Raw genomic sequence first — 17526 nt, 5'->3', positions numbered from 1 at the left:
ACCATTAGAATCTTGCTGTAATTGGGAATAGTTAGAAGTTAATCGGGATTAATTCTGCTTGTTAACAGTTTAGTTAATTTGTTCACTGTTCGAGTGAGATAAATAGATGGTAACGAATTGATTTTAAAGTGAGTGTCAGGGATTTATTTTATTGAACCGCTTGAAGTTGCTGAGGTACACCACTCTACACACCCCCTTTTACAGATTATGAGGTGAGGTGTTCCTCTTTGGGGATGAGGGGGGTGGAGTCAACCTCCACTTTATAACACAAGGAAATTCTTCGCAGTTTTAACTCTCTGCTCTTCATCATGAGTTGTCAATACTTCACAAAGTGAATTCTTGAACTCCAACAAAGTAGTCTCTCCAAGACTGTGATATGTGTCTGATTTATTTTCATGACCTTATCCACTTCGTAATGTTACTTTGTTTGATTTTTTTCAAACTTTGACCAAGTTCTTCCGTTAGATTTTGAAATTGTTTTCTTTCAGCTTCTGGTACAAGTTCATATGAACATGAGATGGCTGTTTTTAGAATCATGGATTCATAGACTCCCTACAGTATGGGGACAGGCCATTTGGCCCAACAAGTCCACCCAACCCACCGAAGGGTATCCCACAAAGACCCCACACGCTGTGTCCTGCCAATGGGAGAAAGGTCAGTTTTCCCTGTGTCTGTTTCACAGCGAGTAACTCAACCTGTCTGTGTCTGATCTCCCTGGGAACTGGTGACAGAAATCTGTTCACCTCTTTATTGGGTTTTTTACTGAGACTGGGACTGAGACTGGTTCGGCAACTTCAAGTTCAGCAAATGATCAAATTACTTTGTCGATCGGGAAATGGCATTATGGGTAGGAAAGAATGTTTATTTTGTTAATTTTTCAGTTTGTGAACAGCAGATATTTTCCAATCACTTTTTATTCCCAATCCCTGACTGGAATAGGGAGAGTGGATTCCCAGAATGTTGCTGATCCTTTTCTCCATCTCCCTGTGTTTTTCCTGGGTCTCTCCCGGTAAGTACAGAATTCAGCTTTCCATTCTCTCTCTCTCTCTCTCTGTGTCTGGGGTGAATGTGAATCTCTTGGTGAGAGTTTGAAATGGGGGATATTTGATCAGCTGCCTGTTATACACATTGAAGGCAGCACAGTCTGGAAGACTCTGATGGGATTTGTGTCCAGGTTCGTAATCTAAAAGCTTCTTAACAGTGCAAGGTTTGTGAAAGTTTGCAGCTCAAGTTGAGGTTTAGGGTGTAGGTTTGCTCACTGAGCTGTAGGTTTGATATCCTGACGTTTCATTACCTGGCTCGGTAACATCATCAGTGGCGACCTCCAAGTGAAGCGAAGCTGTTGTCTCCTGCTTTCTATTTATATGTTTGTCCTGGATGGGGTTCCTGGGGTTTGTGGTGATGCAGTAAACTAGGTTGGAAGAGAGACAGGTGAATCTCTGTCTCACCTGGAAGGACGGTTTGTGGCCCTGGATTGAGGTGAGGGGTGTGTTGAGCAGGTTTTGCATTTCTTCTGGTTGCACAGGGAGGTATCTGAGGGTTCGGGGGGGGTTTGGTGGGGAGAGTGGTGCAAAGCAAGGAGTGTCGGAGGGAATGGTCCTTGTGGAAAACAGAGAGGGTTGGGAAGGGGAAGATGTTCTTGGTGGTGGGGTCTAGTTGGAGTTGGCAGAAGTGTTTAAGGGTGATGTGCTGGATGTGGAGACTGGTGGGATGGTAGGTGAGGACAGGGGGGACCACCCCCTTTATCTGCAGCTCCCCCCATACCCACCCCAAGTCCTGAAGAAGGGTTGTCCCCAAAATGATGAGTTCTCCACCTCCTGATGTTACCTGGCTTGCTGTGTTCTTCCAGCCTCCTGCCTCTCTGGTTTGGATTCCCAGCACCTGCAGTTTTTTTGTCTCTGTCAATAATAAAATGTGAGCTGTGGTGTGGATGGCCCTCAGTTTGAAATGTGTAAAAACAATGTATTTTTATTGTGATTTTTAATATTGTGGACTGAAATGGGAAAGCCCTGTTTTCCAGCAGGGATTTACAAGGATGGCTGCATGTTTTGGAAGTAAGGAATTCGATACCTTTTGTGAACCCTGTTTGTGTAGCTGTTGGTTTCAGCTGAAATATCTCCACCAAGGCTGGGATCCTGTCACCAAGTCACATGTTCATAAGATCTAGGAGCAGAATTGGGCCATTCGGCCCATCAAGTCTGCTCTGCCATTCCATCATGGCTGTTCTGCTCCTCACCCCCATTTTCCTGCCTTCTCCCCATATCACTTCACCCCATTACCAATTAAACATCTGTCTCACTCCTCCTTAAATTTACTCACCGTCCCAGCATCCACCGCACTTTGGGGGAATGAATCCCACCAATTCACAACCCTTTGGGAGAAGTCACTTCTCCCCAACTCTGTTTGAAATTTGCTCCCTCTCATCCTACAACCTCCCATCCGAGGATGCCCCACAAGGGGAAGCATCCATTCCCCATCCATTTTATCCATGACTTTTATCATCCTGACAACCTCAATTTGATCTCCCCACATTCTTCGAAACTCCAGACAGTATCGGCCTACATTGGTCAATCTCTCTTCATGTGACAAACCCCTCATCGCTGGGATCAATCTCATGAACCCTCTTGGGAACTGCCTCCAATGCCATTACATCTTTCCTCAAATAAGGGAACCAAAGCTGTGCACAATACTCCAGGTGCGGTCTCACCAATGCCTTGTATAGCTGCAACAATACGGCCTTCCCTTTATATTCTATTCCCTGAGCTAGGAAAGACAACATTCCATTCACTTGCTTTACTATCTGCTGGACCTGCATGCAGCTTTCTGTACCTCATGAATGAGGACACCCACCTCCCTCTGTACCTCAGCATCACAAGTCTCTGCCCATGTAGATAAAAGGTCACCTTCCCATTGCTCGACCCCAATGCATGACCTCACATATATCCGGGTTAAACTCCATCTGCCACATTTTGGCTGACTCCCCTACCCTATCTGTTGTAAGGTTCCTGTTTCCTGATTGCAATTTACCGTCCTGCCTATTTTTGGCAACCTTCCCTATATCCAAGTCGTGAATATAGATTGTCAAAAACTGGGTCCCAAGGACCAAACCCTGTGGCACTCCACTCGTAACCTTTTGCCATCCGGAAAAAAACCCTATTTATCCCGACTCTCTGTCTTCTGTCCATTAGCCAGTCATCTGCCCAAGATAATAAATTACCCATAATCCCATATTATCCTTTTGTGCGGCACCTCATCAAATACCTGTCAAAAGTCCAGATACATTACACCTAAAGGATCCCCATTATCTACTTTGCTTCTCACATCTTCAAAGCCATCTAGCAAATTAGTCAAACATGATTTGCCCTTCATAAACCCATGCTGACTCTGATGGACCGCATTCTGACTTGCCACCTGTCCTGATATTGCTTCCTTGATAATTGATTCCATCAACAGATATTAAACTAACTGGTCTATAATTTTTGAATAAGATTAGTATTTTTCCAATCCATGGGAGCTTTTCCCGTGTCAAGGGAATTTTGGAATATTGTAATGAATGGATCCATGATCTCCACCGTCACTTCCTTTAATACCCTCGGCTCTGGGCCATCTGGCTCAGGAGACTTGTCTGCCCTCAATCCTAATAGTTTGCTGAGTATCTTTTCCTGATCAATGCTGATTGTTTTACGTTCTCCCCTTTCTATTGCCTCTGACTCGAACCAATAAGAATGGTCCTTCACTGTGAAAACTGGGGCAAAGCATTGATTTGGCATCTCTGCCATTTCAGTTGTCTCCACGATTAACTCTCCAGTTTCACCTTCCAAGGGACCAACATTCACATCAGCGGCTCTCTTCCCTTTTATATACTTATAGAAGCCTTTGCTCTCCTTTTTTGATATTTTGTGCCAATTTTCTTTCTTCATTTACCTTAGCTCCTGTTATTAATTTTTTGGTATCCCTTTGCTTATGTTTGATAGTTTCCCAAGCTTCCAACCTGCTACTGGCTTTTGCAATATGGTAGACCTTCATTGTTGACTTTATATTGTCCTTGACCTCCTTTTTTAGCTATGGAAGATTTTGACCTTCTACCCCCTGCCCTCCACCCCACACGCCCCCCCCCTCCCCCCACCAACCCCCCAACGCCTTACCACCTTTCTTACTCACTGGGATATATTTTAGTTGTGAGGAATTTTACTAGCCCCTTAAACAACTGCCACTGCTCATCCACTCTCTTATCTTTTAGCCTTCCTGCCCAATCTACTTGAGCCAAATCTATTCCCATGCCTCTCTCATTTCCTATGTTTAATTCCAGAACACTAGTGTGGGACTCCACTTTCTCCCCCCAAACTGGAGTCACCCTTTATTTACAGGTACATAGCACATGACAGTGACTCAGCTAGCACGGAGCCAGCTCCTCGAGTGGACAGAACCCCTGACCCTCCTGTTTATATCTGTCAGCTGGGGCTTCCTGATTGGATGAGGTTAACAGCCACAATCAGGGAACTCATATTCGATGAGATAAACCTGAGTGATATCATACGGATCAGTACACCAGTAAACTGGGGCTGAGGGGTGGTTTAAAGTGAAGCTGATTGGTTTGTGACCTCATAACCGGTTGTAATGACAGGGCTCCTCTGCCCGCCAACAGCAAGGTGATTGGTTGTCAGGGAACTGAACAGCTCAGGGCTGACAGCAAAATTGTATTGTATTTATTGTCATGTGTACCGAGGCACAGTGAAAAGCTTTGTCTTGTGAGCAATACAGGCAGATCACAGAGTTAAGTAGCATAGATAAGCAAATAATAATTAAAACAGCAGCAAAACAAAAACACAGGTACAGGCAAATGCTCCGCGTTTGTGAGTCCATTCAGTATTCTAGCAACAGTCGGGTCGAAATGGTTTCAAAACCAGCTGGTGAATGCGTTCAGGCTTCTGTACCTTCTCCCTGATGGCAGAGGGTATACAAAAACATTGACAGGGTGGGATGGATCTTTGAGAATGCTGGTGGCCTTTCCTTGACAGTGGGCCTGGTAGATGGATTCTAAAGATGGGAGGTTGACCTTTGTGATTGTCCGGGCTGAGTTCACCACTCACTGTAACCGTCTCCGATCTTGAATGGTACAGTTGCCATACCAGGTAGTGATACATCCAGACATAATGCTCTCGATGGCGCACCTATAAACGTTGGCAGAGCGTCATGCCAAATTCCCTCATCTGCCTGAGGAAGAAGAGACGTTGTTGGGCCATTGTAACCAGTGCATCCATGTGAAGAGTCCAAGGAAGCTTGTTGTGGATGACCACTCCCAGGAGCTTGACACTCTCCACTCGTTCCAGCTCTGTGCAGGGGGGCATGAGTAACATCCCACCGAAAGTCAATAATGAGTTCCTTGGTTTTGCTGGCATTGAGAGCTTGGTTATTCTCAGTGCACCATTTTTCCAGGTCTTTCATCTGTAGTCTGTATCGTCGCCATCTGAGATTCGACCGACTGTGGTGGTGTCATCAGCGAACTTGTAAATGACATTAGTCTGGTATTTGGTGACGCAGTCATGGGTATACAGTGAGTAGTGTAGGGGACTGAGTACGCACCCCTGGGGGGCTCCAGAATTAAGTGTTAGTGAGGATGAAATATTGTCCCCAATCTTCACTGATTATAGCCTGTGGGTCAGGAAACAGGTCAGGTTCAGAGAGTGGGGCTCAGTCTGAGATCACAAAGTTTAGTCATCAGTCTTGAGGGGATAATAGTGTTTTAATTTTTTTTAAAATTACATTCTCAAGTGCATTTTAACAAACGGCCCAGATAAGGTATTGAAGGTGTAAACTCCCTGTGTGAGAATGTCTGTGCCACAATGGTCAGAATGATTCAAATCTAAAAACGGATTTACAGACTCTTACATGGATTCATGCAGTTTTTGAGCAAAGTACAATGTAATTCTGCAAGTACAAATTCACCCACAAACTTATATGTGTATGTGTGCATGTGGGTGTGCGTGTGTGTATGTTATGTGTGTGTCGGAGTGTCTGTGTGTGCCCGTCTGTGTGTGTGTGTCTGCCTGTCTGTGTGCGTGTGTGTATGTTATGTGTGTGTAGGAGTGTCTGTGTGTGTCCGTGTGTGTGTGTGTGCCTGTCTGTGTGTGTGCCTGTCTGTGTGTCTGTGTGTGTGTGTATGTGTGTCTGTGTGTGTCCGTCTGTGTGTGTGTGTATGTTATGTGTGTGTAGGAGTGTCTGTGTGTGTCCGTCTGTGTGTGTCCGTCTGTGTGTATGTGTGTGTATGTGTGTGTATGTGTGTCCGTCTGTGTGTGAGACATAACAAACAATCCAGGTGTTTTTCAATATATGGTTTCAGTTATATCACACTGTAAACTTTTGCTGTCTATTCTGTGTCCTACAATCTTATTCTCCACAATCACCTGATGAAGTAGCAGCTCTCCGAAAATTAGTGCTTCCAAATAAACCGATTGGACTGGAACCTGGTGTTGTGTGATTTTTAACTTTGTCCACCCCAGTCCAACACCAGTGACTCCCAATTAATGAAGCAAACCCCAGTTCGAATACCGAATGAAATGATGTGGCACAGCTCCTGTTTAAATGACAGGGATAAATGAAGCGAAATTGGACATTTTTAACATCCAATGGCAGAACTAGGAAATATCAACCAAATCATTGAGTAAACTTCCTCGTCTCTTGCTTTCTCCCAACAATCTCTCTCTCTTCCTTCCCGCTGTTCTCTCTCTCTCTCTTTCCCCTCCCCAGTGTCTCTCTCTCTCTTTCTTTCTGTTCCTCCTGAGTCTCTCCACCTCCTCCCAGCTCTTATCCCCTCCCTACCCTCAGCCTCTTTCCCATCCCCTCCCCAATCTTTAATCCAACCTTCCCCAGAGTCTCATTTCCCTCCCTGGTCTCAACCCCTACCCCCCGCTCCCCATCCCAGTTTCTTTCTGTCCTGTGTAATCTCTCTCTCTCCCCCTCCTTCACAGTCTTTATCCCCTCATCAGTCCCTTTGCTCCTCCCAATCCCTTTCCCTCCCCTGCAATATCTTTGCCTTCTACGCCTGTCTCTTGCCCTTCTCGATCTGTAACCCCACCCATTCTATTCCTCCAGGTCCCAGTCTCTTTTGTCCTCATTCCAATGCTCTCTCTTCACCTCTGACCTTCCTTATCTCATTTCCAAACCCTCCACATTGTCTCCTCACTCCTCAGTGTCCCTCCTCCATGCTGTACAGTCTCTCTTCCTTATTTCCCAGTTCCTTCCCAGTGTCTCTCTCTCCCCCATCCCCAGTATTTATTTTCCAATGCTAGTCTCCATCCCACCCCAATCTCTGTCCCTCCCCAATCTCTGTCCCTCCCCAATCTCTGTCCCTCCCCAATCTCTGTCCCTCCCCTGTCTCTGTCCCTCCCCTGTCTCTGTCCCTCCCCTGTCTCCGTCCCTCCCCTGTCTCTGTCCCTCCCCAGTCTATGTCCCTCCCCTGTCTCCATCCCTCCCCAGTCTGGCTCTCTTTATCCCCCAAGTCTCTCTTCCTCCCCCCCACCAGCCACATTCTGTCTTGTTTGCTAGTTCCTCTCCCTCCCAGTTTCCCTTCCAGTGCTTGTTCTGCAGTTTGATAACCAGCTCCTCGAACTGTTTATATTACAGAGACTAACTCACGAACTATAAAATATACAATTGTCTCAGGAGAACAAGATTTCCCTGAAGTCACTGTTGTTGCGATGGTCAACGGAATACAAACAGGTTACTTTGACAGTGATACCCGTCGCTGTGTCCCCAGGCAGCAGTTCCTGGCTGATTCACTCAGTGTGAAATTCTGGGATGATGCTACAGATCAGGCGATAACACACACCAGGCTGGCAAAGGGGAATCTGAAATCGATCATGAAAAGGACAAACCAGACTTCAGGTAAAATCTCACCGTCAATTGTCCACATTATCCCCCAGGTCACTCCACTCGGTCCATCTCCCAGCACTGACCCCTGGGTCTGTCCACTCAGTCCATCTCCCAGCACTGACCCCTGGGTCACTCCACTCAGTCCATCCCCCAGCACTGACCCCTGGGTCACTCCACTCAGTCCTTCCCCCAGCACTGATCCCTGGGTCACTCCACTCAGTCCATCCCCCAGCACTGACCCCTGGGTCACTCCACTCAGTCCTTCCCCCAGCACTGACCCCTGGGTCACTCCACTCAGTCCATCCCCCAGCACTGACCTTGGAATGTAAAATGAATTGAGGACTGTCAACTAATTCTGCAACTTTAACTTGAGATTGAAACCCTTTTCCCTCTGATCAGACTGTGACCCTCATCCCCTATTTCCATCTGATATTTGATCCCCTTTCCCTCTGATCAGACAGTGTGTGATTATCTATTATTTATTGATGATTGATCCCTGTCTGGTCACTGACAGGAATTCACACTCTCCAATGGATACATTCTGTTGAGGTCAGTGAAGATGGCTCTGTGAAGAGATCGATGAGATTTGGATTTGATGGAAAGGACCACATTAGTTTAGAGCCAGACAGAATGAGATGGGTTGCCGCAAATCACTTTGCAGTGATCAATAAAGAGAAATGGAATGCGGATCAATCCTGGAACTACTATTGGGAATCATATCTGCAAAAAACATCTGTTGAACATTTAAACAGATATCTGGAAGTTGGAAAGGATTATTTCACAAGGAAAGGTATGTATTTCAGTTCTGTTCCATGTTCTGATCTAACCTCACTGATCTATGAAACCGCTCTCCCATTCCATTCAGTGTCTGTCTGTTGTTTGTGGTTTCACCCTTTCCCATCACAGTTCAGCCTGAAGTGTTCATCTCCAGGAGGGAGCCCAATGGTCAGGACAAGCCACTCACTCTCTCCTGTCTGGTCACTGGGTTTGATCCTGCAGACATCGAGGTGACCTGGCTAAGGAATGGAGAGGTCATGTCTGAGACACATTCCTCGGGGATACGACCGAACCACGATGGGACCCATCAGATCCAGAAAGAGATTGAGATCAATGCTGGGGGTGAGGATCAATACTCCTGTCACATTGAACACAGCAGCCTGGCAGAGGCCCAGCTCTATCAGTGGGGTAAGGGACTGGAGAGTGTGTCTGTGTGTCTGTGTCTGTGTGTCTGTGTCTGTGTCTGTGTGTCTGTGTCTGTGTCTGTGTCTGTGTGTATATACATGTGACAGATGAAACTATTTAGAGGACACTTTTTCACTTCCTTGTTTGCAACTACCCACCTTGTTCTCTGCGTTGATATGTCATGTTGGTCTCAATTGTGTTAAAGATTTCAATTCTAAGTTTGAAAGGGTCTCCGAATCCCAAACTTCCAGCACCTTTTGGGGATTCCAGATTCCCACAGCCCTGTTATTGGTGAAGTTCTCATCGATTTCACTCCGGAATAATCTCACCAGAATTACAAGAAGATTTGCTTGTATTCCAGGCTTCAGCACCAGACATGGGCCCAGATTGTCCAGCAGCCAGATAGTCAGAGACTGGACACACCTTGAGAGAGGAGGGTCTGGACCCCTCAGAATTCCTGACTCACTGAATGGGATTTGTCCGGGAAGTTTCAAACCGTATCCGGAACCCTCTGGAAAGTTCTCAGGTTCTGTGGTTAGGGATTGGAAGCTTCTTTAACTCCTAGTGTGATGATGCTGCCACTTTAAAAGGTTGTTGGTGTCCTAGTTTTTGTTTTGAAGAGAGGTTGTAAGGCAGAGGCACCAAACTCGCTGCTGATGATGACTGAGGTAAACAAGTTGTGAGGCCTTGGAGTTTTTATTTAAGCTGGAACAATAGAAGCAGTCTGAATGGGCGTGGCCAGCTCTCACAGATCCAGATTTCTTAGTTTGGTTTTTTTCAGTTACGTCAGAAGCCTTTGGGGTCTCAAAAGAGGTGGCAGCTTCAGTGAATGTCACCTGGCTTCTACTGTCTGCATTTTTTTCTTGATATTGTTTCCTCCTGGATTGGAGAACTGCATGTAAGAATCTGTGTCTGAATTTACCTTTTTGCCAAGGTGTTTATAGGATGTTACAATATTGCAACAGTTAATTAATAATAGGTACTATGTTGAGTTACATTTTTCAATTGTTAAGTTATTCAAACTTCCTTTTTCTTTTGTTTGTATTTTAATTACAGCGTTTAAATAAATTGTGTTTTGCTTAACATTGAGTTGTTTGAACACTTGCATTGCATCTGGAACACTGCACTTCCAATCCAGTTTTAAAATAAGAAGCAGTTCAGATCTAGACTACCTTCTTCAGATATTTTGAGGGGGCCTGGTGTGGTCCCTAACACCAGAGAGCTGGAAAACCGACCATCTCCAAACGTACTGCTGATCCCTCCATTCACACACTGACGAGGATATCTGGTCAGTGTGGGCAAGTTGGACTGAACATACACACTTGTTGTGTGACTCTTTAACTCTTTGACTCCATCCCCTCAAAATACATGACCTGACATTCTGCAACCAACACTTGACCTCTCCCCAGCACCAACACCAGCTCACCGCCTCCAGACGTCTGTCAGACTCGCAGTGCATCACACTGGACAGACAACTGGGACACAACACAGAACTCCACAACTGGATCCCTAACAAGGCCCCCTCACCAGCCCACTGTGGCACCCAAACCCCATTCCATTGGTACTCAACATCCCCAACACTCACCAGTGAGTTCCCAAACTGCCCCTTGCCCAACCACTGAGGAAGTGCCTTCTGGGTACCTAACTACACCCCTCCAACCATTCACTCACTCCTTCACCTCACCCAAGGCCAATCTACCCCACCAGCACTAGTAAGGACAGGACACAGAGATATCGGGGAGAATGGGAACTGAACTGTCTGGGGAGGTAACCCCCAGGACAGGCACAACACGATGTTTATACCCCTATCAATGGGATCCTTGGTGACTTCACTGGAGAGTGAAATCGGGAGAGGGTCAAACCCACATTTCAACCAATCCCAACAATTCCCAACAGCTCGGAGCAGTTATAATTGTTCCCAATTTACACAGGGTTAGAAATAAATCCAGGAACAGAGAGAATCCTGATATATGTCCAATGTGTTTCAGAAAATCTGAAAAGCAATTGGCTGCATTCCCAACTTGGAAGTCTCATTGCATCAATGGTCATTCTATTGGCTGTTATTGTCGGGATAGTCGGAATAATCAACCTGAAATGGTCACGGAGAGGTAAGAATCAGAGAAAGGAGAATGTAGAACTGAGGGGACAGAGTGAGTGTGGGGGAATCTCCAGTACTGGGAGTACAGGGCACTGTGGGGAATGGAACTGATTGAATTCCCACACACAGATACACTCGTATAAACACGTCTCGTTCCCTGTCTGATCTTCCTTTATGTGATCAGCCCAGACCAGGTCTAATATTGATCATTAAAGCCACTGCACCCAATCAGACCCTCACTGACTGAATATTAATGGAATGAAAGGGGTTTTCTGCATCTCCATAAAGTGTAAGGATGGAGGGGAGTGTGGGAATGAGGATTTCTGACACAATCCCTGTAAAACCTCCCTTCCTGCCTTGTTTGGGCACCATCACCTTGATAAATTTTGAAGATCTCTCTCCCTTAATGAGTTTGTGCAGTTTTGGATGACTTGTTACTTTGGTTTGACCCTCGGCGTGTGACTCTGATACCGATCATGTTATTCCAGGCATTTGGTTTGTCTCCAGTCCCACCGTATTTTTAATGTTTTGGAATGATCTCTCTGCCCCATTTAATGGGATTCTGGATCATCCCTTCTCTTGTTATCCAGCTGTTGACACTTTCCTCCCACCATCTCACATTTGTGATCACCTGCAGAGACTCCACTCACCCCACTTGGATGATCTTTTGATCTCTCTGCCCATTGATCTCCCTGCTGATAAATTCGGTGTCTGTGAGCTTCTCTCTCACTTCACCTGAGGAAGGGGCTACGCTCAGAAAGCTTGTGATTTCAAACAAACCTGTTGGACTGTAACTTGGGGCCATGTGTGATTTCTGACTGTGTTCACACGAGTCCAATACCAACACCCCCACATCAATCTCCATCCCCTCACACTTGTTGTGTTCTCACTCTCTGAGAATGGATTATTCCCCATCCTAATGGACATTTATTTTGTTTCTGCAGGTTCACCAAGTGGGACCTACACAACAGCTCCCAGTAAGTGGCTGAGGGGACAGAGTGTTGGGAATGATGAAGAAGGTAATGGGAGGTGCAGAGTAGATTCCCTACAATGTGGAAACAGGCCCTTCAGCCCAACAAGTCCACACGGACCCTCCAAAGAGTAACCTACCCAGACCCATTCCCCTACCCTATATTTACCCCTGACTAACACACCTAACACTATGGGCAATGTAGCATGGCCAATTCACCTGACCTGCACATCTTTGGATTATGGGCAGAAAATGGAGCACCCGGAGGAAACCCACACAGACATGGGGAGAGTGTGCAAACTCCACACAGTCACCCGAGGTGGGAATTGTACCCGGGTCCCTGGTGCTGTGATGCAACAGTGCTAACCACTGAGCCACCGTGCTGCCCCTATTAGAGTGTAGAGTTATATTTGCCAGGGTGTTGCTCAGGGTGATGGGTCCGTCTCCTCACAATGCTGTTTCTCAGCCAACACTCTCTTATCGTCCTGTTTCTCTACTCCATGTCCCCAGTGTCTCTCCTTCGAACTGTCACCCTCCATTCTCTTCCCCCACTGCCCCTCCCTCCACTCACTCACCCTTAATTCCCAATGGGGGGGTGCTCGGAGAGTCTGGTTAGTTAGTGCTGAGGGCGATTAAATCCTGGGTCCAGTGAGTGATAGAGAATATCTCACACTGCCTCATTTTATATTTGATATAACTTCTCACATTCTGTTTTTATTTTCTCAGCTTCTGATATCTCTGGTGCAGCTTCTTCATGATTCAGTAAGTGACATGTCAACTTTTCTCTGACTGAAATTTATTCAGATTAATATTCTCTAGATTTATTTGTAGCATTTTCACATCTCTCTGGACACTGTCCCACCCTCCCAGTCACTGTTAAATCCTGTCAGATTAATCCCCCTCCCCTCTGACCCTGTCCCACCCTCCAAGACACTGTTAAACCATGTCAGACTAATTCCCCTCCCCTCCTGACTCTGTCCCACCCTCCCAGACACTGTTAAACCCTGTCAGTCTAGATCCCCTCCCCTCCTGACACTGTTCCACCCTCCCAGACACTGTTAAACCCTGTCAGAATAATTCCTTCCCCTCCTGACCCTGTCCAACCCTCCCAGACACTGTTAAATGCTATCAGACTAAACCCACTCCCCTCCTGACCCTGTCCCACCCTCCCAGACACTGTTAATCCCTGTCAGACTAATTCCCCTCCCCTACAAACCCTGTCCCACCCTCCCAGTCACTGTTAAACCCTGTCAGACTAATTCCACTCCCCTCCTGACCCTGTCACCCCCTCCCAGACACTGTTAAACCCTGTCAGACTAATTCCCCTCCCCTCCTGACCCTGTCCCACCCTCCCAGACACTGTTCAATGCTATCAGACTAATCCCACTCCCCTCCTGACCCTGTCCCACCCTCCCAGACACAGTTAATCCCTGTCAAACTAATTCCCCTCCCCTCCTGACCCTGTCCCACCCTCCCAGACACTGTTAAACCCTGTCAGACTAATTCCCCTCCCCTCCTGACCCTCTCCCACCCTCCCAGACACTGTTAAATCCTGTCAGACTAATTCCCCTCCCCTCCTGACCTGTCCCACCCTCCCAGACACTGTTAAACATTGTCAGACTAATTCCCCTCCCCTCCTGACCTGTCTCACCCTCCCAGACACTGTTAAACCCTGTCAGACTAACTCCCCTCCCCTCCTGACCCTGCCCCATCCTCCCAGACACTGTTAAACCCTGTCAGACTAACTCCCCTCCCCTCCTGACCCTGTCCCACCCTCCCAGACACTGTTAAACGCTATCAGACTAATCCCCCTCCCCTCCTGACCCTGTCCCACCCTCCTATTCACTGTTAAACCCTTTCAGACTAAATCCCCTCCCCTCCTGACCTGTCCCACCCTCCCAGACACTGTTAAATCCTGTCAGACTAATTCCCCTCCCCTCCTGACCTGTCTCACCCTCACAGACACTGTTAAACCCTGTCAGACTAATTCCCCTCCCCTCCTGACCCTGTCCCATCCTCCCAGACACTGTTAAACCCTGTCAGACTAACTCCCCTCCCGACCTTGTCCTACCCTCCCAGACACTGTTAAACCCTGTCAGACTAATTCTCCTCCCCTCCTGACCCTGTCCCGCACTCTCAGTCGCTGTTAAACCCTGTCAGACTAATTTCCCTCCCCTTCTGGCCCTGTCCCACCCTCCCAGACACTGTTAAACCCTGTCAGACTAATTTCCCTCCCCTTCTGGCCCTGTCCCACCCTCCCAGACACTGTTAAACCCGATCAAACTAATTTCCCTCCCCTCCTGACCCTGTCCCACCCTTCCAGTCGCTGTTAAAACCTGTCAGTCTAATTCCCCTCCCCTCCTGATCTGTCCCACCCTCCCAGTCACTGTTGAACCCTGTCAGACTAATTCCCCTCCCCTCCTGACCCTGTCCCACCCTCCCAGACACTGTTAAACCCTGTCAGACTAATCCCCCTCCCCTCATGTCCCTGTCCCACCCTCCCAGACACTGTTAATCCCTGTCAGACTAATTCCCCTCCCCTCCTGACACTGTCCCTCCCTCCCAGTCACTGTTGAACCCTGCCAGACTAATTCCCCTCCCCTCCTGACCCTGGCCCACCCTCCCAGACACTGTTAAGCCCTGTCAGACTAATCCCCCTCCCCTCCTGACCCTGTCCCACCCTCCCAGACACTGTTAAACCCTGTCAGACTAATTCCCCTCCCCACCTGACCCTGTCCCACCCTCCCAGACACTGTTAAACCCTGTCAGACTAATTCCCCTCCCCTTCTGACCCTGTCCCACCCTCCCAGACACTGTTAAACCCTGTCAGACTAACTCCCCTCCCCTCCTGACACTGTCCCACCCTCCCAGACACTGTTAAACCCTGTCAGACTAATTCCTCTCCCCTCCTGACCCTGTCCCACCCTCCCAGACACTGTTAAACCCTGTCAGACTAATTCCCCTCCCCTCCTGACCCTGTCCCGCACTCTCAGTCGCTGTTAAACCCTGTCAGACTAATTACCCTCCCCTTCTGGCCCTGTCCCACCCTCCCAGACACTGTTAAAACCTATCAAACTAATTTCCCTCCCCTCCTGACCCTGTCCCACCCTTCCAGTCGCTGTTAAAACCTGTCAGACTAATTCCCCTCCCCTCCTGATCTGTCCCACCCTCCCAGTCACTGTTGAACCCTGTCAGACTAATTCCCCTCCCCTCCTGACCCTGTCCCACACTCCCAGACACTGTTAAACCCTGTGAGACTAATTCCCCTCCCCTCCTGACCCTATCCCACCCTCCCAGACACTGTTAAACCCTGTCAGACTAATCCCCCTCCCCTCCTGATCTGTCCCACCCTCCCAGTCACTGTTAAACCCTGTCAGACTAATCCCCCTCCCCTCCTGACCCTGTCCCACCCTCCCTGACACTGTTAAACCCTGTCAGACTAATTCCCCTCCCCGCCTGACCCTGTCCCACCCTCCCAGACACTGTTAAACCCTATCAGACTAATTCCCCTCCCCTCCTGACCCTGTCCCACCCTCCCAGTCACTGTTAAACCCTGTCAGACTAACTCCCCTCCCCTCCCCACCCTGAAGTGATTGCCTCGTGTCTGTCTATTCCTGACCTTGTGGGTTTCCTGGCCCCCCCGTACAGGACATTCCCGGAGCCTCATTGCGGAATAAAAGGATTCTCCTGTTCCAGTGTGAACATGGACACCATTGTCTATCCTTCCATATCACAGCAGACACACAGAATTACAACTCATTGTTCACACTCAATTCCTTCAGGACTGAGGTCAATGTTTCTGGGAATGTGTTTCCACAGGTTGAGCAGTGGATCCCAGATCCCCAGGTTTGGATCCTGATTCTTCAAGTGGGACCTTCTCAAGTCGTGTTTCCATCCCGTCTCAGAAATGTGAGCAGTGTCACCGTCAGAGGGATCTTCACAGATGGTTCCTCCCTCACACTTTCTCATCCTCACTGTCTTCAGTGGGTCACTGATTTACCTGAAATGAAGCAACATCCCGAGGCAACTCAGAGGCAATTTTTATATTGAAGGAATTGATTTTGCATCTGACGTTAACAAATTTCAAATGTTATGTAAATCTCTGTACATAAATATCAGTTTTACATATTCTAATTCTTAAATAAATATATAAATATTATAAATCTGAGTTATTGTTGAATACTAAAATCTATCACTACTTATCACCATTGTTTAACTGCAATCACCAATATGTGTCATTTGTAATCATTAAAAGTTATTTATTGACTTATTAATTTTGATTTTTTATTAATATTACAAGAACGATTCTATTCATTTACACAGCAGCAGCTTGTGGCTCTTGGAACCAGCAGATGCTGAGCTTCAATTCAATGTGAACTGGGGGAGTTAAGACCATATCCATCTGCCTCTATTGTAAAATCCAATTCCCAGATGATAACTCCATACCCATCAACACAATCAGGGAAAGTCCATTCCCAGAGAGTGGGAACACACAAGTGTGAGGGAATGGAGATTGTGTCAGAACCTGATGTAGATTCTGGACATCGCTTCCATTCCATCGATATTCCCTGAGGATGTGAGTGTGTGTGGTGGGTTTGATGACCAACATCAGACTTGTACTAAAGGACATAGCTGCTAGACTGGGTCTGCAGCAGGTGGTGAGGGAACCAACAAGAGGGAAAAACATACTTGATTCCATCTTTCCAATCTGCCAGCTGCAGGTACAAATGTCCATGACAGTCTCAGTGAGAGTGACCATCGCACTGTCCTTGTGGAGGCAAAGTCCCACTGTCAGATTGGGAATAACCTCCATCGTATTGTGTGGTACGATCACTGTGTTAAATGGAACAGACTTGGATCAGATCTAGCAGCTCAAACCTGGGTATCCATGAGGCACTGTGGGCCACCAACAGCAGCAGAACCATACTCCAGCACAATCTGTAACCTCATGGCCTGGCATAGCCCCCACTGAACCATTAACTCCAAGCCAGGGGATTAACCCTGGTTCAATGGGGAGTGCAGGAGGGCATGTCAGGAGCAGTACCAGGCATACCTGAAGATGAGGTGCCAACCTGGTGAAGCCACCAAACAGGACGACTTGCATGTCACATAACATAAGCAACAAGTGATAGACAGAGCTAAGCGATCCCACAACCAACAGATCCGATCTCAGCTCTGCAGTCCTGCCACATCCAGCCAACTCACTGGAGGCTCCACAAATATTCCCACTCTCACTGATGAAACAGCCCATTACATCAGAGTGAAAGATAGGCCTGAAGGTTTCACAGCAATCTTCAGTCAGAAGTGTCATCTCAGCCTCCTCCAGTGGTCCCCAGCATTACAGATACCAGTCTTCAGCCAATTCAATTCACTCCACGTGATATCAAGAACCAGTTGAAGACAC

The 17526-nt window shown here is 47.4% G+C and overlaps 1 protein-coding gene across 1 annotated transcript; it reads left to right on the top strand.

Annotated features, from left to right (window-relative positions):
• Nucleotides 1-957: 957 nt before the first annotated feature.
• Nucleotides 958-16498, top strand: LOC148140833 (class I histocompatibility antigen, F10 alpha chain-like). Its single transcript, XM_087978927.1, has 6 exons — nucleotides 958-1009; nucleotides 7624-7884; nucleotides 8387-8662; nucleotides 8779-9057; nucleotides 12097-12133; nucleotides 16423-16498. The coding sequence occupies exons 1-6, from the start codon at nucleotides 958-960 to the stop codon at nucleotides 16496-16498; spliced, it is 981 nt and encodes a 326-aa protein (XP_087835053.1).
• Nucleotides 16499-17526: the final 1028 nt, after the last annotated feature.

The sequence above is a fragment of the Chiloscyllium plagiosum genome, unplaced genomic scaffold, assembly GCF_037043375.1.
Source record: "Chiloscyllium plagiosum isolate Xiang-an unplaced genomic scaffold, Cpla_swu_hap1 HiC_scaffold_35, whole genome shotgun sequence".
In the NCBI taxonomy this organism is placed as follows: Eukaryota; Metazoa; Chordata; class Chondrichthyes; order Orectolobiformes; family Hemiscylliidae; genus Chiloscyllium; species Chiloscyllium plagiosum.
The sequence above is the reverse complement of the archived record's forward strand: the minus strand, read 5'-3'. Positions and strand labels throughout refer to the sequence as shown.